General features: G+C 46.9%; 1 protein-coding gene and 1 long non-coding RNA gene across 2 annotated transcripts in view; one reads left to right on the plus strand and one right to left on the minus strand.

Moving 5' to 3' along the window:
• Positions 1-2,517, minus strand: part of PXDC1 (PX domain containing 1) — a 28,022-nt gene extending 25,505 nt beyond the window's left edge. The window contains exon 1 of the mRNA XM_082730909.1: positions 1,571-2,517. Coding sequence (XP_082587035.1) covers positions 1,571-1,826 — 256 coding nt within the window. The 5' untranslated portion in view covers positions 1,827-2,517. The remainder of the gene's footprint in view (positions 1-1,570) is intronic.
• On the plus strand, positions 1-25,250 carry LOC309864939. The gene is made up of 3 exons (XR_014311856.1): positions 1-577; positions 24,593-24,797; positions 25,011-25,250. It is a non-coding gene; the product is annotated as an uncharacterized lncRNA (long non-coding RNA).
• Positions 25,251-26,075: the final 825 nt, after the last annotated feature.

A 26,075-nucleotide genomic window follows, 5' to 3' on the forward strand; every position in this document is an offset into this window, starting at 1 on the left:
CAAGGACAGGGGAGGGCATGTACACTGGCCGGCTCTCAGGGGCTCTAATTTGTTAACGGCTCGCCTTGTTCCACCAAAAATGTAAGTCACTGAACAAACTGTCGTTCCTTCATGCAAGCTTTCCTGATTTGAACATTCTTTTGTTAAAAAAAAAAAAATACAATATACACACCCAAATAACAAATCCAAGGAAAACTGCTGCCATGCTTGAAATAACGCTCAGCTATCTGCAGAATGGCAATAAACGTGAAACTCTGGGGAGCAAAGAGAAGCGTGAAAGGCCGGCCATCTCACTCAGGGCCTTTGAACTTGCTGGCTTTGGGAGCCCTTCCAAACGATGTCATCAGAACTGAGTTAATTATCTATATAATTCACACATTGGGGCGGGGGTTCCACAGGGGGAAGTAGAGGTTATCTTAAGACCTCAGGCAATCCAACAGCTAAGGAGGCTTGTTGGGGTCCCTCAGCTTCAGGAAGTGCCTCCTACAGGTGCCACCAGGTCTGCTTGGAAGATTGTGGAAAGGAAGACCTCTCAGTGAAGTGTGACTAGTCTCAGAGCTGCAGGTGGTCACAAGCGGTGAGGGGGTGGGAGCGGGGTAAGGACTGTTCAGGGCTCTACAGTCTTCCCAGGCCGCTTCTCCCCGGGCCTTCTGAACCCGCCCACCCCGCCCCTCCTTCTGGGCTCAACTTCAGCCTCTCTCACGCGCTTCCTTCCCTCTTCCAGCCGCCTCTCCTCCCGGCCTCCAAAGTGCGGCCGGTGGGATGGGCGTCAGCCAGGGCGTAGGAAAGGGGAAGCCACACCAGTTCTCTGAGAACTCGAATCCCCAGGAGCCAGGGCAGTCACAAGGCCAGGGAGGAGGCAGGCCGCAGTTAATCAAACCCGAATGCGGTCCCACCCCTGGGGTGGGGACCTGGGCTCTCTCCCCTTTAGTTGGCCACAGGGAGGCCCCTCCCGACGAGTGACAGAAGGCTGCGTGGCACCTCGTACTCGGGCTCTTCTGTCACGGGAGAAGATCAGAGGCACAGCCCCTTCCAGGGGAGCACTCCGACGGGGATGGCTGCCAGACACGACGCGACCCCAACTGGACACTGTTGTTAACTCTTCCCAAACATTTCCCCAGCCCCCTCCTGTCGCTTTCCGGGCGGGGTGGGGGTCACAGCCGGCCCGCCCGAGGGTGAGGAGGGAGGGAGGCCGCCACTCCGGAGTCGGGCTGGAGCTCACCCCGACACTGGCCCAAACTGGCCGCTGTACTGGCACTGGTCACTGACTCGTCCTTGGGGACAGTCGGGGCGCCCGTCTTGCTGATTTCCGCCCGGAGGGCCTCAGGGCTCTGCGAGCTGGCTTTCGTCCTCCTACCCCTGCTGACCTGCGCGCCCTTCATTTGGGGGCGCAGGATCTAAGCGTCCCCCGTCCCGTGCCAGGGACAGAGGAGAGAGCCGCAATCTCGGCTTCAGTAACTTCCCCTCCTACCTTCACTGCACTGTGAAACGACCTCGCAACCACATCTCCCCATAAGACACCATCCGATGCGCCCTCCCCACCCCACCCCGGTGCCAGCCGCCCCCGAACCTTGCCGCAGCGGCGCGCGCGCTAGCTCGGGCCGGTCCTCGGGGAAGGCGTCGCGGAGGCGCTGCCACAGGCGGCCGAGGTCCGCGAAGCTGCGGTGCAGGTAGAGCACGCTGCGGTCCGACCACTCCGTGCGGATCTCGAAGAACTCCTCCTCGTCGCCGCGCCGGCTGACGATGAGCCTGCGGATGCCGTTCACCCAGCAGCCGCGCACGAACATGTTCACGAGCGAGGTGCCCTCAAACACCGCCGAGGCCATGCCGCGGGTCGCGCATGCCCCCGCCTCCGGGGGCGCCCTCGGCCCCCGTCCGCGCGCCAGCCAGCGGGGCCGGGGTCTGCCTGAGGTCTGCCCGGAGCCGGGATCCTGCCGGGAACTCTCCCGGGCCGGGGTGCGTCCAAGGTCTCCGGGGCCGGGATCCGTCCGCCGCCGTATGCCTGCGGTCTGCCCGGGACCGGGGTCTCTCTGGGGTCAGGGTCCGTCCGAGGTCTTTCGGGACCCGGGAGCCGGCTGGAGTCTGCGGCGTCTGCCCGGAGCCGGGATCCGCCGGAGTCCGCCGGGAGCCGGGGTCCGTTCCAGGTCTGTCCAGAGCCGGGGTCCGTGGGCCGCTGTCAAGGGCCGCAGTCCTTAGTAACCTGGGTCTGTCCGGGGTCCGCCCCCCACCTCTGCGTACACTCGCGGGGAAGTGCGGCGACTAGTCGGTCGGGCCCTGCCGAGCTGCGTCTTTATAAGGCACTTCCCATCGCGGGCGGCGCGGTCGTCGACGTCGAGGTCGCCGCCGCCGCCTTCCTCCCTCCTCCGGGCGAGCGGACGCCGGGCAGGCTGCGAGCCGAGGGGGTGGCCTGGCCCGCCGCTCCCCGCGCCGCCCACGCGCAGCCGGAGCTGCTGGGGCCGCCTGCACCCCCGGCCGCCCGGAGCCGGGCTGAAACCCGAGCGCTGGGCCCCGCCTCCGCGCCCCCTGCCCGGACCCAGACCGCCCCCGCCGCTTCCTTCCCCTCCCGGCCCCAGAGCCGCCCGCCGGTGACTGGACGAGGAGCGGGGAAGGGAGGGCGGGGCAGGCCTGCGCTCCCGGGGTTCTCGGTGCAGACTTTCTTCTCTTCCGTTTCTCGCTTCTCTGCAACTCTAGGCTGGGGGCTGCGCGCCCTGTCCGGCCGGCGACAGGGAAGGGAACTGCACGTGGGTCGGGGCGGGGGACCAGGGCTGGGCGGAGCGCGAGGGAGGCTGCGGTGCCGGGGGTCCGGACGCGGTCGGGACTGTTGGCCTCGCCCTAGTCTCTGCGCCGTCGCCCACCCACGCCGGGCTGGGCCGGGGGTCGGGGCTGGGGACCGAGGCCCGATCCCCCCACGTTCAGTCCCGCGCTCAGCGTCCCCGCTCCGCCTGGTGTCCGCTCCCCGCCCCGCGTCCCCCCGCGCATTCCAGTCGTGCCAGAGCCCGGACACCCGCCGCAGACACACCGGGAAGCAAAGGGACAGACAGACAGGGAACGGGAGTCCCTTAGGACTTTGGCCCCCTAGCCAAGCGGTCGCCCTCCAACAGGAGAGGGGATCCTCCCCACTGCTAAGAAGTGGGACGGACTGGTGGTGGAAAGGAGTCTCGGAAAGAGCCCCTCGAAGTGAGCTGGTCGCCCTTTGTGAGTCTGGGATTTCGGAAGTCGAACTAGGGAAACTGCCCGTATTGAAAACGGGGATTTACAGCAGCCGTGATTCCCAGCCCATTTTTTAGCCTGTTCCTAATCAGAAAAAAATTTCAAGTGATCGTTTAAGAATTGGAAGTTGGTTCCAGAAGTGTCTCCTGTGACCTCACATCGCCGGAGGCAGTGGTGGGAGAGCCAGGGCTAGGCCCCCTTCAGCGTTTTGCAGAATCCAGAAAGCGTAGAGAGCCAATCTAGGGCACACAAACGTTAGAGGCTGAGGGCAGGTTGCTGGTCACTTGACTCAGTCTAGCCTGAGATGTGTCCCCCCGCCCCCCATCCCCCCCACTCCCGCCTTCCATCACCGCCACAGGGTTTTATTCAGACTGCTCCAGTGACTTGAAGTGTTCTATCTTTGGGGCTCACCAACCAGGTTTATTTTTTCCTCTCTGTGCTGGCCTTGGTCTCCGTTTGCTGTGTGAACTGGGAGAAGGAGTTTTCAGCAGTCTGGTGTGCCCTGCACTGTGGCTGCAGTCAGTAAGTGGGGTGTATGGCTGATAGGCTGACCACTGAGAGTCTGCCCTGTGGACCAAGGGGCCTGAAGAAAGAGGTTCAAGGAGCTGAGCAGGGCTGCATCCCATCTTCCTCAACAAAGCCCCAGTGAGTCCTCCCTCACAACCAAGCCACCCTCCCAGGACACACACCCTTATTCTCTAGCTGCCCCTGGGCTGAACAGCCCTCACTAGGACGTTCAAGGCCAGAATTAAGGTGCTTTTATGCATTCTGTAAAATCTTGCCTAGGAACAATCAGATCTGCGGTCCCCCGTTGCCAAGGAGACCTAACTTTGTGAAGCTGTCCCTCTGTCTGTGCCAGGCATTCCTGGTCACCAAAGAGAAGAAAGTATTTTCCTATCAGGGATGTTTGTTTGAAGAGACCCAGAGTGAGAGAAAACTATATGCCCAAGCAGAAAGAGCAATTGCCCCGAAGCCGCAAATAATTACAGAAATTCAGATTAAAACACAATGGACTATTTTTCACCCATTGCATTGATCCAGATTTCTAAAAATCTATTAAGAAAAATTATCCCAAATCTGGAAAGAAGGCAAAAAGGACGGTCACCTCTCAATGTATGTCCTTTCAAAGTTACTGGGCCTTATTTTAAAGCCCAAGGATTGCTTAATTTTCTAGGAGAATGTACCATTGTTTGATGTTGCTGTTTACTATTAATGAAAGGCTAAGACTCTGCAGGATTATATATAACTTGCAGATTTGTGCTTGACAGAGATGCAAACAATTTTTGCCCCAGAGAAAAGATAACTTCACAGGTTATCTTTTATTGTCCTGTAGGACATTAACTGTTTTTATATTTAGTCTAACAATCTTATTTTAATATATTTTAAGGACAGTATAAACTTTTCTCCAAGTGGTCTTTGAGTCAGCGTTTCCATCTTACAAATTTTCTCATTAATTAGTGAGGGGAATAAAACTTCTGACACATGTGCATGCCATATTTGTAGAAACATTCGACAGTCCTATTTAACTTTTGGAAAATTATCCTTGGGCAATGTGACAACAACAAGAATTTTCGCAGAACTATGGACAGACACGTACCCTCATACACTAATTTTGGGTGCAGGAGTTGGAGCAGGCTCTTTGAAAGGCAAGTTAGCAGGTTAATTATTAAAATTCAAAATGTGGATGACTTATCACCCAGCAGCCCCTAGGATTCAATTCTAGAGAAGCATTTCCACATAAGCACTGAGTGAAAGGTACCAAGACACTCATTGTTGCAGTGTTGGTCACAGTAAGACACTGGGAAGAACTTCAATGTTCATCAGAAGTGGGATGAATGAATAAGTGACACATGATGGAATACTATATAACTATGAAAATGGATCAGTTAGAGAAGTATGGAGAAATCTCAGAATGACTGATGGGTGTAGCATAGGAATGAAGATATATAGAACAAAACAGTACTAACTTTGGAAAGATACCTGCCAAATTCATAAAGGTAAGCTTTGGGGTGGTGAATGAGTCCAGATAGGAGGGTGTCAAGAACATTTACCTATAATGTTCTTATATACGTTTCTGAATTACATGAATGCACACACCATGTAATTTTTAAAAAGTCAAGGGCTCTGTGGGAGGCTAGAAGTCCATAGCCAGAGTGCTCCTCAGTGTTCGCTTTGGGTGGGAATCATCGCTAATGAGACTTCCTTCCTTTTTTTTTTTCTCCCAAAGATTTTATTCATTTATTTGAGATAGAGACAGCATGAGCAGGGGGAGGGACAGAGAGAGGGAAGGAACAGACTCCCTGCTGAGCAGAGACCCGTTTCCAGGACCCTGAGATCATGACCTGAGCCAAAGATAGATGCTTAACTAACTGAGCCACTCAGGCGCCCCGAGATTTCCTTCTTAGTATCTTTCTGTTCTTTAAATATTATCTGATGATGCTGATGAAAAAAATCTCTGAAATAAGTACCAGAACTTCTAACTCCTGGTCCTGCCCTGCCCCTGCCGGACCCCAGCTGTTCATTCTCAAACTGCTCACTTGAACTTCCTTGGCCTGGATTTTCCTTCCTGTGAATTACCAATTGTAAACAAGAATTTCGAAAAGCCCATGGCTGCCACAGGGACAAATATCATGGCAAATGGCAGAAAGGGTTCTGTGGACAACTTTGAGGGCCCGTGGGATATAATTGTGAGGACCAGATACAAAGGCGGAGGAGTGGTTTCGGGCTGTAAATCAAGCCGGGTTGCCCGCTCAGGGCCTGTGCGGACCTAATAGAACGTGAAAGGGAGAACAAAGAGGAGCTCTCTGGGTCACCTGTGCATCTTTCCAGCCTGGTGCAGGGTTACACAGGTGCAACGGAGGGCGAGCCATGGTGTAGGTGAGAGCTTTGGAAACCAGACCCTTCCATCTGATTAGTAAGAGTCACTGAAATTCAAGGCCTTTACTTTTGAAGGGATATTTGTTTTTCTGTTTCTCTTTTTTTTTTTCTCAAGATTTAATTTATTTGAGAGAGAGAGAGAAGGTGCGAGCACACACAAGCAGGGGGGAGGGGCAGAGGGAGAGGGAGAGGGAGAAGCAGACTCCCTGCTTAGCAATGAGCCTGACCTGGGACTCGATCCCAGGACCCTGGGATCAGGACCTGAACTGAAGGTAGATGTTTAATCCACTGAGCCACCCAGGGGCCTCTCTGTTTCTCTCCTGCCATTTTTTCGGCTTCTTGTTGTTGTTTTTGTTTTGTTTTAGGTTCTAATCTTTCTAGCCCTCACCCCGTTAACACAAAAACTGTGCAGAGTAAGTAGTCACTTCTCCGGGTGGCCCGCTGTGTCCCACTCCTGCATCCCACAACACCATAGGAAGCTGGGGGCTAATGCCAGGAGGTGAGATGGGGATGGGGAAGGCAGTCCTGGCCCCAGAGCAGCCCTAATCCCACAGGTTCCACCATTTCATTCACCCTCTCCCCCTTCCTAACACTCTCCCTTCACCAATACCCAAAACCACAGCTAAAGAGTCTTTTTTCATCACTGCTGCTTGGGATGTGTTTGATAAATTGTTCATATCAGCACCAGGATTTACTTTTGAGTTTCACCTTCCCAGTTCCAGACACATTAAGGAAGTTCAGCGAGCATCCAGCTGACCATAGCTCTTCTCTGTTTCTCTTCAAAAGAAAAGCTGTGGGAGGGCCTGCCGCTGTGGACATTTGCAGTACATTAACTGATCTGATCCTCCCAACAGCCCCCGGAGATGGGGGTGGGGTGGGGTGGGTAGGAGGATATGGTCCCTTGGCCCATGAAGAAACTTAAGGTTCCAAGAGGATCTAAAGTGGTCCCAACCCATAACTAGCCCCAAACTGAGGGCCTCCCTTGCTCATCCTGCCAGCCTCGTCTGGCTTTGGTCCATCTGCACTGGCTTGTCTCCACCATCTCCAAGTGCCAGGTGCCTCCACCCAGCACCCACTCCCAGGCCTGCCAGGCCTTCCCCATGCCCCTCCACCGCCTGCCTTGGCCTACTGTTTCCCACTCACCCTTTAGACCAATGCTTCTCAAATCCTAATGTCCCTATAGATCCCTGGGAAGCTTGTTGAAAAGCAGATCCTGATTCATTAGGTCTGGGTGGGCCTGAGAGTCTGCAACTCGGACAACTGCCCAGAAGAAGGCAGCGCTCACCGTGTGCCCGTCCCTCTGGGTAGCAAGGCTAATCCTAGCATAAACCAGACAAAGTGAGTCTGGGAAATGTCAGGTGACTCCATTGTAAAATCTCATAATGCCTGCTTTCATTCCTAATCGTAACTAAATGTTAATCATGTTTTCCTGGAGAGAATATATGGTAAATGAGAATATATGGAATGGAGAGGATAGAGTAAAAGAGGACAGGGGGTGACCTCTAACGGTCTCCATGGGGGGAGGGACAACCTCTAACGATCTCCATGGGGGGAGGGACGACCTCTAACGGTCTCCATGGGGGGAGGGACGATCTCTAACGGTCTCCATGGGGTAGGGACGACCTCTAACGAACGGTCTCCATGGGGGGAGGGACGACCTCTAACGGTCTCCATGGGGAGAGGGATGACCTCTAACTGTCTCCATGGGGGGAGGGACGACCTCTAACTGTCTCATTCAGATGTGCATATCCAATGCCCAGCCCTGGGCCTGACACCTGATGAATCCTCACTCAGTATCTATGGAATGACTGAATGAGACAGAGAGCCAACACCAAAATGTTATCCCTTGGTTTCCGACGATTAGACATTTGGCAAGTGTCATAATGTATCATCAAACCCCAGGCATCGAACCATTTTAAAAAGGAACAGACCAGGGGTGCCTGGGTGGCTCAGTGGGTTAAAGCCTCTGCCTTCGGCTCAGGTCATGATTCCGGGGTCCTGGGATCGAGCCTCGCATCGGGCTCTCTGCTCAGCAGGGAGCCTGCTTCCCCCGCCTCCCCCCTACCGCCTGCCTCTCTGCCTTCTTGTGATCCCTGTCTGTTAAATAAATAAATATATCTTTAAAAAAAAAAAAAAGGGACAGGCCGAATTGTTCATGATGCCAATCTCTCAGGAATGGGATTTTATTTCCTTCTGTGCATTTTTATGTTTTCCAAAGTTCATGCAACAATCAGGCATAACTTCAGTAAATTGAAGGTCATTCATTTAAAAGTTCAAGTTCATGTAAGCAGATTCTGTCTTGTTCTGTGTACGTGGTCACTTCTCCCTTGTCACTGCAAACTCTCAGCTAACTGTGTCCCTACTGTCTCCCTTTCCTGACTACAGAGGAAGGGCAGACTGCAGGTAAGTCCTGAGACTTGTCCAGACATCAACTCTCTCTGAATCTGTCTTTTTATCTATGTATTCCCTCTTATCCTCATTACCCCCAAGGGAGTCTAATCTTATTTGTAGAGTGGTGAAGGAAAAAAACCTCTCCCTCTGTCTTTTGAGGTCTTCCAGCTGGACTAAGAATTAAATTTACATGAGACAAACGAGCAGCAGAAAAACCCCTTAAGTTTAATTAAATGGCCATGGAGGCCCAGTAATAAAATGGAGATCTAAAGAAATGACCAATCAGGCAGTTTTTGTATTTTTTCTACAAAAAGGATAATAAATCTGTGAGGAATTGACAGGACAAAGAAAACTTAACTTTGGGCGCTTCGATTAGTAAGAAATTTTTTTAAAGATTTTATTTATTTATTTGAGAGAGAGAGAGAGAGAGAGAGAGCACGGAGGCGGGGAGGGGCAGAGGGAGAAGGAGAGAGAGAAGCAGACTCCCTGCTGAACGCAAAGCCTGAGCTCCAGACCAGGACCCCAGGATCATGACCTGAACCGAAGTCAGATGCTTAACCGACTGAGCCACCCAGGCGCCCCACAATCAACAAGACATTCTAAACAGAAGTCGGGCCGGGCAGTGAATCAGTAAAAAGTAACAAGTATTGTTTATACAGCCTTCTCACCCTGGAATTTTCTCTCTGCAGGTAAGGATGTCTCTTCACCTTTTGGTATAGGAAGGGTACTTCTCCCTTGGGAGATTTATTTCCTGCTTGCAGGGAGAGAGAGGAGGGTCTGAAAGTCCTTGCGCAGGATGTCTGCTAAGTAACCTTTACTTAAAATCACCAGTAGGATGACGTGGCACATTTTGGGGTGGACTGCCCTCTGCCCCGAGGCTGCCGACCTCTGCTTTGCCTGTTCTGCCAAACTGAATATTGTGTCACACTCCCCCTTTTCTGAGGATGGAATTTCTTTATTTAAGATCTAGATAACAGAACTCACTCATTGCTACTGTCAAGGTGCATGCCCAAAGTTACCATTTTTGAGCAGGGCACCCTGAAAAATCAGTGAAAATGCAAAACTGTTTAAGATTATCAGCGTTTAGGGTGCCTGGGTGGCTCAGCCGTGAAGAGTCTGCCTTCAGCTTAGGTCACAACCTCAGGGTCCTGGGATCCAGCCCTGCATCAGGCCCCATCAGGCTCCCTGCTCAGTGGGGAGCCTGCTTGTCTGCTTGTCCCTCTCCTTCTCCCTCTCTGCCCTCCCCCCACCACCCCCAGCTCCTGCTCACTCTCAATCTCTCTCTCTCAAATAAATAAAATCTTGGGGGAAAAAAAAGAGCTCTCAGCGTTAGTCACAGCACTGAATAATCCCATTAGGAAAGGCTAATGGAGTTTGCACATTTTAGTTACTGGCATTCAGTAAATGTTCTTAGATGTAGAACCTGTGCAAGGTGATTCAGCAAACAGCTTGTGGACAGGCCAAATATGTGTGCCTCTTCCCCTGGCCTGCTCCATTTCCTCCAATGGTACACATGCATGAATAGATGAGATGAATTAACATGATTTTCTGATTTGAAGATAAGTGCTATTTTCACATTTATTAGCTCATTGAAACATGCACTTAAGCTGCTTTCTGTAGGCTGCCATGAGCAGAGTTAGTAAGCCAGTTTATGGAAACAATACAGGAAAAATAAGGAGAGTTTCAAGATCAAAGTCGAAATACTAAAGGATTGACAGTGTAGTCTGAGACACAGTGACTTCCCATAATATTTATATGAGGCATATCTATTATATTAGGACAGGTATCAGGCCTCTTTAAATGGCTAAGTTAATTTAAGGACCATGATTACTACTAGGATTCTAAATCTCCTTATTCTGAAAATAAATAAAATTTCCATGCCTGAACTTTGTTCTTACCGTTTGGAGCCAACATCGCTGCTCATATTAACCAGAAAAGTATTAGCCCCAAACAGGTAATATAATTTTAAAATCTTTACTGTTTAGGTAGATAGATATAGAGATATAAATATGTATTGTTTGAGTTCATGAACAATTGAAGATGGCTTGCCAAATTATATATACAGTAAGAAATGCATAAATTACAACTGAAAGCCTAAAAAAATATAGTAGAAGAGAAGAAGGAATAAAGGCATTTGCTACACAGATAACGCAGACCATAGAACCTTATTTGGTTAGCAAATGTGGATCATCAATGGCTTCCTATCTCAGAGTTAAACTCCGAAATGCAGCCTGTCCTCCCAAGACTTCTATAGGACCTGCTTCATCAGCCTGTCCCCCAGCCCCCCAGCCCCCAGCCCTGCAGCTTATCCCCTACCATTGTGCCCTCCCTCAGTCTGCTCCCCCACAGATAAGCCAGAAGACCCTGCAGCCCTAAAGTTACTGCTGCCTGAGCATGAAGCTGCCTGTGCGCTCCCAGATGGCTCCCTCCCTCCCTGATCTCTACCCAAATCCACCCATTATCCCAGTGCTCCTCCCCATCCACCTTACTGAAAGAGCAGAGCACTTCTGCCCATCACTAGCCTCTTCCGGTATTTTCTTTTTCTTAGGAGCACAGGGCATGATCTGCCCCCTCCCTGGCAGGTAAAACTTGTGAGAGCCTTGGAAGGCTGAGGTTCTGACTCTGGACAGGGACAGAGCACAGGCATTTTTTTGACATGAAATAAGGTCCTTCCTGCTATCTGAATGCTCAGTTGGTTTTTTGTTTTGGTTTTTGTTTTTTATTAGGGATATACTCTCAATCAACAAGACAGATTTCTTGTCTGGATCGATTAATCCTCATAGTTAAAATGTCTGAGGAGCCACCAGCTCTACATGGTTGTAGGACAAGGAGGATCTGCTGCTAAAATTGCCCATTGCCCAGAAGTTGCTGTACTGCATGAGCAAAAGAACAGTCAAGACCTCGGGTTTGTCCACCCTCTGGATGGGCCGTGGTGATTTGGGTCTGGGAAAATTTCAAAGCAATGTGTAGTAGTAGTTGCTGCGTGTCTATACATAGAGACAGATAACCAAAATGGATTATTGGTGATCCCACCAGGCTGACTTCATTGTCAGATAACATATGCCTTCAAGTAAATGAGTTTAGAGCACATTCACCACAATTAAGAATTTGGGTATTAGAACAGTCTCATAAGCCATGCTTTCTGCCAACAGCGTGAACAGAGTGTGGATAAGGTCAGCTCTGGTACATCAAAATAAATCTATCTAATGAACATAATAAGTTTTAGACCATTGGGGAAAAACGCTATGTGCAGAAATATTAAATGGTATTCCAGAATTTTTGTTTATTTTCATAAGTACAATAAAGGTATTTTATAATGAAAATGTCCTTGTTTTTAGGCTCTGCATGCCATCATCCTTAGCAATAATATGCCATAATGTTAAAAATTAGCGTTCAAGGGGCCCCTGGGTGGCTCAGCGGGTTAAGGCCTCTGCCTTCAGCCCAGGTCGTGATCCCAGAGTCCTGGGATCGAGCCCCACATCGGGCTCTCTGCTCAATGCAGAGACTGCTTCTCTCTCTCTCTCTCTCTGCCTGCCTCTCTGCCTACTTGTGTTCTCTGTCAAAAAAAAAAAAAAAAAAAAATTAGCGTTCAATTAGCTCCACAATAAATACTAAATAGATGGATAGATGAAGTGAAGGTAGAAAAATATTAATAATTACTGAATTCAAGTAAAGGATTGCAGTCTTTTATTACACTATTTTGTTCTTCCAACTTTTTTGAATCTTTGAAAATTTTCACAAGAAAAAAATGGAGGGAGAATATATTTTTATTTCTACTCCTTTATAGTATCCAGATAATCTAAGTGTGATTTCAAATCAGTAAGTCCTAAATTAACAAGAAGAGAGGGGAATAGCCCTGTTTTCTAGCCTTGAGAAACCATTTATTTCTATTGATAATCTCAAAGTGTTTTTCAAGGTCAGATTGTGAATAAGCAGCAGGGGGCAAGGATTTTTATCAAGCACATTAATATTAGCCCCAGAGTACCTCCTAGTCACTGAGTTAAAAGTCAAGGAAAAAGATCAATGAATAAAGAAGTTGTGGTTCATATATACAATGGAATAATACTCAGCCATCAGAAAAGATGAATACCTACCATTTGCATCAACGCGGATGGAACTGGAGGGGATTATGCTAAATGAAATATGTCAAGCAGAGAAAGACAATTATCATAAGGTTTCACTCATATGTGGAACATAAGGAATAGTGTGGAGGACACAGAGGAAGGGAGGAAAATCTGAATGGGAAGAACTCAAGAGAGGGAGACAAACCATGAAAGACTATGGACTCTGGGAACAAACTAAAGGTTACAGAAGGGAGGGGGTGGGGGGATGGGGTAACTGGGTGATGGGTTTTAAGGAGGGCACGGGTTGTGATGAGCATTGGCTGTTATAAACAACTACTAAATCACTGAATACTACATCAAAAACTAATGATACACTGTATGTTGCCTATCTGAACATAACTTAAAAAAAAAAAAAAAGCAAAAGCAAACAATCTGGAGTCTTGCGTGTAACTTATAGTTATGCATGAGGTGACAAAGAGCGTGGGGACAGCCATATTTTAAGGGTTCTCCATCCTGAAACACCCAGGCTTTTGGCAGACCATCATCACCATAGGACACAAGAATCCTCCCCAAATTAAGTCCAGGATACTGCATTTTATAACCAAGTTAGATATTCAATGAAACTTTAATAGAATCATTTCACCTGCTAGCGAATGGGGACTTCAATGATCATTTCACTGTTGTGAATGTTGGCTGTACAATTATTAATGTTCCTGAGGGTAGAGATATTACCCTGATTGCACCTGCATTCATTGAATGACATAACAGAGAGACTCTAGATTGGTACTGGGTAAACATTTTCTTCTGTGAGGGAATGAAAAAGAGATTGGAGCACTTCTGGGTCATTCAGGAAATTATGGGGAAAGATTTGGGTCAAGGTTACTCCATTTGATATCTGCTCATTTCTATCTATCTAACATCTTGCCCATCTAGTGCCTTTTCAATCTAACACATCAGCCATCAGCCGTGGAGGTGAGATGAGCAAGGGCTCGTAGTCGAGAAGACTCTTTATGGAGTAGAGATGCTTCTGAAAAGATTGGATTGACTCAATAGCCACAGATTTGATTAGAATGAGCAGGCATTTGTGATGGGGGTGCTATTTTCCCACTCAACCTCACCCACATCCAGGGCCTTGGATTTGTCCCCAAGAGCCTGGCTGAGTAGCAAAACCCTATTCTATTTTGGGGGTAATTATATGGGTTCAGGCCATTCATGGGAGGAAATATGAGGCATTTCTGGGGCTCAGCAGAGGTTTAGCGAGATGGGCATGCTGTCCATTGCAGGGGGTCTGTAGGTGTCCATGAGGGTCTGGCCCAATGAGGACAGGTAGAACACAACTTGCCACCCACTATCTGCAAGTGTGACTTGGTTTTCAGGCAGTAGCCTGTGCTGCCAGCCAGGTGGTCATCTCCACTCCCAGTTTTTTTTTCCCACCATGGCCAATAGCACTCCTGCCACCATGTTCCTGGCCATATGCCCCAAGCAACTTACATTCTTCTTTTCCTCCCCTTCTAGGGCATATGTTTCCTGCCCTTCTGCGGCCTTCCTTTTGGAATTGCAAGAGTATCTTTCTGGTTGGGAAACCCTTGCTTATTTCTCTTTACCTTCTCAACACAACAGTTCTAGCTTCTTGAGGGTTAGTCTAAGAAATGAGGGAAAATTTAAGTCAAGATAACGTTTGAAGACATCTTACTGCAAATCAAGAGAACTCCAGAGAGTCTCAGGTGACCTTCCTTTCTAAAGCAAATAATCACATGCTGATTTTTCCTTTTGGTTGTTTTGTGGGGTTTTTTTTTTTTAACAGTTTTTTAAAAGATTTTATTTATTTATTTGACAGACAGAGATCACAAGTAGGCAGAGAGAGAGAGAGGGAAGCAGGCTCCCTGCTGAGCAGAGAGCCCAATGTGGGGCTCGATCCCAGGATCCCGGGATCATGACCTGAGCTGAAGGCAGAGGCTTTAGCCCACTGAGCCACCCAGGTGTCCCTTTCCTTTTGGTTTTTGTGCGTGTTCATGTTTTCAGCCCCAGATTTGTTCAATGCAGGTATGGCCATACTGATGATGCCCCTGCCTTTACCATTCTCTCCTTCTCTCCAGCTGGCCTGAATATGCGCTTTCCAGTAGCAGCCCAAATTACTTAATTGTCTGCCCATTCCAAGTATTTCCGCTAATTGTCAGATTTCTCTCATACGTTAACTCATGACTGTGAAGACCTCACCAACAGGGCTTAAATTCTGCCCAGGCATAAAAGGCTCAGTGAACTGAAATCAGAAAAATGCTCAGGGCAACTGAAAAAATGTCTTGGTTCAAGGAGTTGACTTTTATAGAAGTAAGTACATTTGTATTAGATGTTATGATGGAATGTTCTGACACTTACCCAGACAGGAAAATAATGGAAGTTTCTTTTCTCAAGGGCTCTTTAACTCAAAGATTCAAAATGAATGTTTGCCCAGAGCAAAAGTCATAACCCTGAAAAAACAAGTAAATTTTTAAAGAGATGGAGAGAACACTGTTTTCCAAAAAGCCTCCAATTCAGGTCAATGATTGAAAAGGAGCTAAGAATAGCTCCCGGAATGTTTGCTTCCTCTTTACTTAAATTTTTGTGAAGTTGTTATAACACTTATATTAAACTTCCAAGTGAGAAGAGCATGTATGTATGGGAAGCTTATGCTGGAGGGTCTATCCATCACCAGACCCCCAAATTACACACATTCCAAAGAACCAAGGTGAGCCCTGATGACCAATTTTGGGCTACAACTATAGTTTAGAAATGAAGCAATTGCAGACTATGCCGGTAGGTTTTGCTTCCTGTTAATAACCTATTTTAAAGTTCAGCAGACTGGCATCTCCTTTGATTCTGATTATACGCCTAAATCTCCAAGTTAAGTGTCAGCAGATAACAGTGTGATCGTAAGTGAGATTGTTTTTTTGGTTTGTTGGTGCACCAGCTGGCCTCCCGGGAGGCTGCGTGGGCATGCTTGGGGCAAACAGCCAAGGGTTACATGTTAGCCACAGATCTCACACCCATAACCACACCCTCCTGAAAAGTACGCACAGTCTAGTCTTCAGAGGCCTTTCTATAATTTAATATTCAATGATAATGGCTCTTGGTGACTAATTTGGCTGCTTTTGGTCACTTCCAGGAAACGACATGTAGTCAGTGTTTTTCTACTTGAGAGAAAATGGAGCCGAAGAGAGTGTTTTCGAATTAATTCCAATGATTTTAAGTCCCATGTTGAAGCAATGTAATTATTCCTTGAATGCAGCCACACATTTACTGTTCAATTATTTATTATGACTATTTCATTCTAAAAAGGGTTCAAAGTGGCTTCCAACACCATGAATAAAATGATATTAATAGCTAAGAATATGAGATCAAAACAGAGCATATCCGAATTATTTCACTTCCCTATTTCTCTGGCCATTCATTTCGGTTCTTGAGGTTTAAAGAGTGATTGTTCAGGGAAAAAAATGACTCGAATCTGGGAATACCCTGTTCCAGTGAGAGGCTTCAGGAAGGCAAATAAGATTAAGTATTATTATTCAGGCCTTTTTTTTTTTTTTTTTTACACCATTTAACTGTCACATAAAAATACAGAACTAAAAGCATTTTAGTAAAGTGAGTAAAATATTTGTGCATATTCCAAATTATCCCACAATTGATGCTCCAATGTATAGGAAGCTTGCCCCATCTTCTTGCAAGCTTGGAACACCTCCTGCCTGGAAGGTTTATTCCTTAATAGCTGGACTTCTCTTCTGAACTGGTTTCGAACTGGGAGGCACTTCCAGGAACACTACATCAAAGAGAGGACTAATACAGAATTCTTTTAGTAGGGGAACGAGAGCAGGGGAGAGGCAAAAATGGGAGTGTCCTCTTGATCCAGTATGTGGTGGTATCTCAGGTTCTTCCATGGAACAGCAAAATGGCGGAAAATCCTTAAGGATAAGTGTCTATGTGGTTGTGGTATGAAGGAGCACACTTCCTCAGGAAATGAAACTTCTAAGTGCCTCTGTCACTTCATTGGTGATCTTAAGAGGAGGTTTTTTTGGTTTGCTTGTTTGTTTTTCAATTTGTTGGTTACAAATCCAGGTTCAAAACCCTACGATAATTTTCCCAATTAACCAGTTCTTTTTTTTACATGTATAAATTTTTTTCATTGCTCCAATTTAATTTCTTAAAATATATTCACTCAACCCTCCCCTCTTCTTATGACAGTCCCTTCTGGCCCACATTCCTATCCTTTTACCACTCATTCTTCCCTTCATTCCACGGAGTTTTTTGATTGCCAGGTGGTAAGCAAGGGAGAAGAGCACCAATCCAGGCGTGTGGAATTCTGTATCTTTGGCTGTTTCTTTATGAAAGATCAACCATCCCTTTGTGCCCTGAGGAGTCAGTTACCAGGTGGTCAGGGTTTTCAGTTAAATTTTCTTCAGTTGACATTTGTTAGCCTAAGAGATCATGAATTACCGGCTCCTGGGGACTAAGAAAAAGGAAAGTTGATTTTTTAGAAGCTGATCAGCTGGTACCTCTGATAAGTTCATATATCAGTTTTTAATTCCATCACTGTTTCATTTTCAAGAAAATATCTCTGCCCTAATGTGAGCTTTGCCTGCCCCCTCCCTCACTGTAATCCATGTGAGTTCTTTAGAATGCTATTTCGAATTTCTTAGATAGTTCTGCTCTCTCTGCCTTCTATAGACTTTTACCTGGAAAACAAGGGTTGGGATTTTTAAATTTTTTTCTACACTCCCCCAGCCATCAGACCATTTACTTCTGCACCAGTTTTCTCACTCATTTTAAGGGACACATTCTCTATGGTAACAAGCTCACATGCAGACTGAGTTTATATTTTGAGAGGCCCCTGTGTTGGACCTCTCTAGTAAATTTAAAACAGCACGTTAGATTTGTCATAGCAAATTTTCTCATGTTCTCTTTATCACATTCACATACATATTTCTTGTCCTGAATTTCCTTAGCCTATGGATTAGGGAAAAAGCACATCAACGAGAGAAGCTACGGATATGTTATTTAATGAATAGCAATGTCCCAAGCTTCCCATTTCATTCTTCTGATGAAAAGAATTATCACCATGTGGCATACTTCTGCTGTAAGAATTTTTGATGAAATATGCTAATAATTTGTAACCGTTAAGAACGTTTCGTCTGAAAGGAAGGGAGAGATATGAACATACAATGAACATACAATGAATTCTAACAATGGATTAAGAGTAGTCATGCCCAACTTCAAGGGATAAAGATGAAAATAATCACTTTATTCTTTCTCCTGCCTTTATTTTTTTTAATATTTTATTTATTTGTTTATTTATTTATTTATTTGAGAGAGATAGGGAGCACAAGTGGTGGGGGGAGGACAGAGGGAGCAGAAGAAACAGAATTCCTGCTGAGCAGTGGAGGAGACTCGATCCCAGCACCCTAAGTTCATAACCTGAGCCAAAGGCAGCCACTGAACCGATTGAGCCACCGAGGTTGCCCTCAACTAATATTCCTTTTAAGAACCTACCAAAGTCAGTCATTGTCTAGGTTTTACTGCCAGGAACCGTATGATATCCTTTGCTTCTTTCCCTGACAGTATCCAATCCCTCATCCATCTTAAATAGTTCTAAAAAACTATTTTTAAAAAGTTGACACAAAAATTATAAAACAAAGTTAATAAACGCAAGGGTAAGAAAAAATTAGGCAGCGACAAAGGAAATACATAGAAAGTAATTCCCTCTTTCTTCCCTGATCCCCAGGTCCCTAAATTTCTCCCACCTTAAGGAGCCATTATCATTTGAATTGAGCTGCCTTCCAGAATATGCTATACCTACACATCCACATTCTTTTTTTAAAAAAAATTTTATTTATTTATTTTATTTAAATTCAGTTAGCCAGCATATAGTACATCACTAGTTTCTGATGTAGTGTTCAATGATTCATCAGTTGTGTTTACCACTCAGTGCTCATCACATCACGTGCCCTCCTTAATGCCCATCACCCAGTTACCCCACCCCCCACCCACCTTCCATTGGTTTTTCACTGTACTGCTGCAGGTCCTGTGCCTGTCAGCAGCCAGGTGGGGCTTCACCTGCCTGTGCCTTCCCAGAGCTACCCATCCATGCTCTGCAGAGCCAGCCAGGGCCCAGAGATGGGTGTCCTCTCAGGGGGGCGGTTCTGAACCCACCACAGATTTGCTTTAAGGAAAAGAAAGTTCTCAAGATGACTTTCTATTTTTCATTACTTCCCAGACTAATACAGGCACACTGTATTTGCATAACATATTTTTGGTCCGCTCCGGGACCCCATCTCCAGCTTCCTGAATATGTATTTTAGTCTGTGTAATGTCTGAGAGCTGAGTCTCTAATCTCATTACCAGCCCGGATTCTTCCAGTGAGTTAGTCCACAGGCTTTAGAATAGGACCGCCAATTTGTAAGCCTAGCTAACAACTACATTTTCGTCTCTGAAAGATGTTAAATAAAAGAATTCTTTGTGTTGAGAGTTATATCAAACATCTCAGCATATGCGGCCACCACCTCCCAGCCTGGCTACTTTGCTTGTTTGATGGAGGTAGGCGTTGTTAAATTCCCTTTCCAGAACCTTCATCTTCACCCTGAGAACCTTACAGAAACTACTTCCAAAACACAGCGCTATTTAACCTCCTTCAGCAAGAGGCTCTAACTCGATTGCCCTGAAGAATTTCCAGGCTTGGAGATGGTGTTTAACTACTGAAGTGCCTTCCAGATGAAATGCCGTGGGGTCCCAGATTGATTAGGAATAGATTGTCCCCCCCTAAAAGAATAGGACAATGGGACAAGTTACAGTTTCAAAAAAATATGGTAATAATTTTGCTGAGACAGGTCAAAGACAGAGTCAAAATCATTCATCAAAGTCCTTTCCCAGTCTCTCTTTGGGTTATCTACTTAGGTTGGTGCTGCTGTGGGACCAAATTCCTTACCTGGATCACAATCCTAGGAGGTGTTTTTTGTTTTTGTTTTTTTAATCTTCATCATCCAGATGAGGAACCTGAGGCGAGTGCCTTTCCTGCGGTCCCACAGTAAGAGAAGTTCTGAGACAAGTAATTGGATCTGCCCTTTCGCAATAACCTACAGCTTTAATCCTCCTCGAATCCTGGCTCTACCCCTTCAGTGTCTTCCTGCCTTCCCTCCAGCATTCTCAGATCTCCCAGGGCAGGACCACATGCAGATCTGGCCGCCTTCTGCCAACTGTGCTCTTCTGCCGGCTGACACATTGCTTCTCTGGCTTCTTTTGGCCTCGAGAAACTGCTTTCTTACAAGATGGGTGTTTCTCATCCCAGGCTCTTCATCAGAATCATCGGGAATGTGTATAAAATAGAGGGGCCCCAGGATCTCTTGGAAGTTGATCTGTGGGTCTCGGGGGTGGGGGCCAGAAGTCTCTTTATTCAACGAACTCCTCGGATGATGTTGATCATCAAGTTGGGGGAAAGATGCTATCTTTTTGACTCATGCATTTTCTTTCTTTTCTTTTTTTGGGGGGAGGGGAGAAGAGAAAGAGGTCAGGAGGGTCAGAAGAAGAGAAAGAATCTTAAGCAGGAGCCAGAGGTGGGGGTCTTGATCCCACGATCCCACAGGGTGTGTACATCAGGGTGTGTATATCTCCTCATGACCTGAGGAGAAATCAAGAGTCAGACACTTAACTGACTCAGCCACCCAGGTGTCCCACACCTCTTTCCTATAATGTGTAATCTGAAGATCTCCTCCAAAAATTAGAAAAATCATTTTATTATTTTTGCATGACTTTGACCAAAAGCTATTCTTATTTTAGTATCTTATTTTAGATCAATCGGATATCAAATGATATCATAAAGTGTTCCTAATGTAATAGTAATGCTCAGAATTTGTAAAGTGCATTTTATTTTTTCTTGCTTAATGAGTAGCTTGTGCTATTTAACATGCTTTAATTTTATATGAGAAAACACAATTTGTTGACAAAACATATTTTTTTGTTTTGTTTTTACAGAGAGAGAGAGAGAGAGAGTGTGTGTGTGTATAAGCAGGGTAGAGGAGCAGAGGGGGGAGAGAGAGAATCTGAAGCAGACTCCATGCTCAGCATGAAGCCCAATGTGGGGCTCCATCTCACAACCCTGAGATCACGACCTGAGCAGAAATTGAGTTGGATGCCCAAGCAGCTGAGCCACCCTGACAAACTGGTTTTTAAAATAACCTGTTATTTTAAAGGTTTGGATAAACAACAAATATTAAAATGCAGCTTGAAAGTTAGTCATGGTAGGGGCATCAAAAATAGACCATAAACTTTTTCTTTTATCATCTTCATATTTTATTTCAAAATGAGAACGTAAGGGAAAAGATACTTCTTTTGTTAAATTTTCTTTTCAGTATATGGAAAAGCAACTGAATAAAATAGTTCCTCTATTTTCTCTGTGGGACAATGGTTTTGAGATACCAGAGACTGATGACCCTTGAGAATTTTGATTCAATGACCATGACTGGTAGAATTTTAGAGGCTTATTCAAGGAATGATTATGTTCTTTTCTTCATATGCTTGTATTTAAAAGTCAGTATTTCAAATGCTTTATGTAACTGGCGGCCCAATATGGGCATGAATTTAACAATGTCAAACAAAGATGAAGAATAATGTAAAATCTGGAGATGGTCACAAGTACCAGCTTCGCTAGCTGTCCTCAGCAAACAGTCTGACAAAAGCTGGGTACAGCTTCCACCCCACACCATGTGGGCTCACTCCCTGAAGACTTCGAAGTGCAAGTTGTTAGGTAGGAAAAGGAAAAATCTCAAATAATTGCTTTACTTACTTTTTTTTTTAATTTTATTTATTTCTTTAGACAGAGAGAGCATGAACAGGGGGAGGAGCAGAGGGAGAGAGAATTTCAAGCAGACTCCACACTTGATGTGGAGCTCTATGTGGGGCTCCATCTCAGGACCCTGAACCAAAATCGAGAGCCAGTTGCTCAACCGTGTGAACCACAAAGGTGCCCCTCATGGATTGGTTTAAAATGAAAATAGAAGCAGGTGCTGTTAGCACCTTCTACAGTAGGAACCTTCTTGGAACACTGCACTAACACTGTCGGAAGCTGAGGAACAAAGCTCTGTGGCTCCTGGTAGATTAGTAAGTTCTCCATCCCACTCACCCACCCCAGACCATGAACCAGAACCTTTGGTGAAAGCGTCCAGTGTCAGGACTGAGCACCTCAGGACATTCAACTGTGTAGCCAGGGTTGAGAACCGTAGTTGCAATGCTAAGGGATGAGTCAGACACTAAAGCAAGCTTAGTAGGGAAAAATATTTGGGGCCAAGTAAGTCTCTCTTGGATGTGAAATGCCAGTATAGGATTCTAGCCATCTTCTCCCCCAGTCTTGTTCCTGCCTCAGTGTAGTCAAAGGGTCCTCAGTGGTGTGGGTTGGCTTAAGGAAACCACACAGCAACCCCCCCCCCCCCACCAAAAAAAAACAAAAAAAAACAAAAAAACACCAACATTTTGCCAGAAGGATTTTGGAAACCTCATTTAAAGGTCACAAATTTGCAAATACAGGCTCATGGAGCTCACACCCACGTCCCTGGACACTACCCTTGCCATGCTCCCTGCAACCCCAGTATGGAAATGCTCCCTAGATCCACTTTCATTATAGGAGATCACAGGGGGTCCCCATTGGCTTGTGCTGTGTTGAGCACTGAGAACACACTGATGAAGAAGATACACCCTCCCCCTCTCCTTCCCCTCCCAGTCCAAGGAATCCCCATCCACCTGGGGACGGATACACAAATATGGGATTACAGCTGGCTATGGTAAGAGATGTGATGGGCACCAGCAGTGAACTGGTGGGTCAGCAACTGAATCCTATAAAACCACACCATTGCCTCAAATCCAAAACTCACAATGACAAAGACCAGCATTTGGACAAATTCTCTGTCTTCATAGACACATATGTATTACATATTACATAGCATATATTATATTTTGCATGTCTATATATGTGTATAAATGCAGAAGTATATCTGCGTATATAACCTTTGTTGCTATCTACAGAACAGGTAAACACCACGAAATATCCCACTGAAAAATTATTTCCACTGCAAGTGATGAGCTTATTCCAAATTGTCCCTAAATGTGTCCTCTCTGGAGCAGGGGGCCAATGGGAGAACAGTTAGATAAGTAGGTGGGGGTTAACTGTAGAAGGCTCTGCAAGCCAGGCTGGATATTTTACTCTGGATATTTTGAAGAGCTGACAGGAGTTTGTAAGTGTGTGAGTTTGTGTGTTTGTGTTAGGTGTATGTGTGTTGGGTGTGTGTGTTATTTCTGTGTTTTGAGTTTAGTGGGGTGCTGGGTGTGTGCATGTATTGGGTAGGTATTTTGGATGAATGTGTTGGAAGTGTGTGTGTTAGGTGGGGTGCTGGGTGAGTGTGTTGGGTGAGTGTTGGGTATGCATGTTCCGAGTGTGTGTGTTAGGTGAACATGTTGCGTATGTGCTGGGTATGAGTGTGTTGGATGTATGTGTGTTGGGTAAGTGTTGAGTATGTGTGTTCAGGGAGTGTATATCAGGTGAGTGTGTTGGGTATGAATATGTTAGATATGTGTGTATTGGTGAATATGTTGGATGTGTTTGTTGGGTGTGTGGATAAGCTGGTGTGTATGGTGTAGGGGTATGTATGTGTGTGTGCACAAGCATATGTGATTGGAGTAGGTTTATCCTGGTGGATTCCTGGTCTTAGAGTGTACGAGAAATTATTAGCAGACAGTTGTTGGTGGCCTGTAAGCGGCATTGTCAAGGACAGTCTCTGGCTGGGTGCAAAGAGAGCTGGTAGGGGGTTGTTGACTCAGAAAGTCCCCAAGGAAACAGGAGGAAAGGGACGGGGATAGGAAATATGGAAAAGGGATTGGTGACAGAACTTGAGACTAACTAGGTGTGGGGCCCCGGGAATGGATAACGTGGCTGTGAGCTGTGCTCCCCACCCTGAGGGGACCTCCAAGGGAGGTGAGGAGCACAGGAAGGAACTGGAGAGGAGCCTTGAGCTCATGTGTGTCTTATTGTTCAAGGGACCATGAAACTCAAGATGTTAGTTAGAATATCGTCAAAGAGAGAGCAACGGCAGGAGGAAATGTTTGACCACGGGCCAGAGAGGCATTAGATGAGGTGACAGACCTGGCAAGAATGGCTAGCTGTTCGAGCAGCATGTCCCTGAGCTCTCAGGCCCAACATCTGGCCAGCTCTGTGTCCCAGGCAAGCACACTGTGGACGGAGATAGTAGTCAGGACTTTGAAATGGCTGAGAAACTCTAAGGGTAAAACCAAAAGTTGCCCAGAGGTCTTCGAGAAACACCAAGGACAATCCCAAGTTGCATGTTGAGCAGCCTCCCCCAGCCTCGCCCAGCCTGGGGTCCCTATCACAGGGGCCTTCTGCGCAGTTCATACACACCATCAGGGAGAGCATCGAGCCCACGGAACAACACTGCACAGGGCTCTTTCCTTCTCAGTGTGCCTCTGCCTTTTGGGTGTGAAGTGGCTGGTGGTGAAGCTTCTGGTCAAGGGCGTGCGGGGTGGTCACTGGGAGGGGGAGGGAATGCCGGGGCCCCTCCTCCCGACTGCATTCCGCTTCTCACCATGTGCTCTCCTGTTCAACAGCAGGATTCAGGAGGGAGCCTTTTTTTTTTTTTTTTTTAAAGATTTTATTTATTTATTTGACAGAGAGAAATCACAAGCAGATGGAGAGGCAGGCAGAGAGAGAGAGGGAGGAGGAAGCAGGCTCCCCGCTGAGCAGAGAGCCCGATGCGGGACTCGATCCCAGGACCCTGAGATCATGACCTGAGCCGAAGGCAGCGGCTTAACCCACTGAGCCACCCAGGCGCCCAGGAGGGAGCCTTTTTAAGTCAGTGCTTCTCTCCTCCAAATACATAGATCAGTAAGTGCGATTGCCAGCGAGGGAGGAAGAGAGAGTTTTCAGACATGCATCGGACCCCCCTCCACTACCGAAAGCTAGGCAAGAAAACGGCTTTTTCTGGTTCATTTCTCTTTCCCACCACTAACATGTCATTTTCATGCAGCAGCTTGAAGTTCCTTCTAAGAAAACAAAATGGGATGAAATCAGCAAGGATGTGCGGCTACACGCACGGCTACATGCTGATAGACTGTCCGCGTGCCAAAGCCTTAAGCTCAGCTCATCTGACGCCGCCTGCTCGAGATGAAAATACAGCCCCTTCTTTACCCAGAAAAGCAGTATGTGTTTAAGGGAACCCAGTCCAGCCTACAGTAAGCAATTTCCCCTTTCATTCCCTCACTCATAACTGAAATCCATGTCTACGTCTCAACGCGTCTCGCATTACTCACAAACTCACATTAATTTGTTATTTTCATATGACATCAAGGTATGAACCTCTCAAAGTCTGTGTGTGTGTGTGTGTGTGTGTGTGTGTGGCTTGTTCTTCATTCATCCAAGGATACATTCTCTCAAACTTTCCACAGCTATGGACACCACAGTGCTGCTCTTATGAACAACCCGAGGGCTGGATGACCATAGAAGACCTGGGAATGCGTCCTCCCGTGGGCTGCGTGGTGGATTACTGGGGACACTTGTTCCGCTTCAGCCAGCAATGGCTTCCAGCCTCCCTCAACCTCCTTGGCTGTGTAGCAGTCAGCATGAAGGGTCATATCGCAGCACCTGAAAAATGGCAATGATTCCCGCCCTAATTAATCCTGAAGCCTTTACTGTTCTCTGCTTCAAATCCTGCGTGTCCAAACCAGCCTGAAGTTACTCAGGGTGTCTGCATATGAAGGTAAACAGTGATGATCTCCTTCTTAAAATGTTAAGTATGCATCGTTTCTGGGTTGCTGGGGGGAAAAAAAAAAAGAAAGCAAGAAAACTTCCACTTGGATCTTACCTGAAAAAATGTTGCATGTGTTCTAGGTAGATCCTGCACAGGGTCCGCTCAGATGGGACACCAGTCTGCCCTCTGGCCGGGCTGGGGAGCTTCTCCTAACACTCTGATTCCAGACGGTACATGTCAGAGCTGTCCCAGGTGGGCGCTTGGCAGAGATCTTCCCAAAGCCGTGTGTGATTCATTCCCCATGATCTTAGATCCAAGAGCACTTCTGTGCCCAGGAGGCTGCCGCCCACTTTTGCTTCTTGCCAAGGCTGTCTTACCCTTCTCGTAGGAGTGTGTGAGCTCCTAAAACTCATCTGCTAACCCCCCAGGGCCAAAATGCTGTGAAAGAGCCCCTGAGAGGCTCAGGCCAGGGTGCTCGGGACCTGCGGTGTCCTGGCAGTCATTATCTTCTCTTCTTTTGTTTGTTCTTACCTGAAGCTATCAACACCAAGGGAATTTTTACCATGAAGTAGATAATCACACGCAAGGTATGGGCACCCAAGGATCAGCTGGGGCCCTTCTTGAGGACAGTTTCCAGAGGATTTCTGCTGTGTCGAGGGTTATCCATTAGATGTTGGCTCTTGGGGAGCTCGAGGGGTGCTGGGGGAGGGGCCAGGGAGGCCAGAGCTCTGAAGGGGTCTCTGAGAGTTGGGGTCTAGAGCTG

The sequence above is a fragment of the Mustela nivalis genome (assembly GCF_964662115.1).
Source record: "Mustela nivalis genome assembly, chromosome: 5".
Classification (NCBI taxonomy): domain Eukaryota; kingdom Metazoa; phylum Chordata; class Mammalia; order Carnivora; family Mustelidae; genus Mustela; species Mustela nivalis.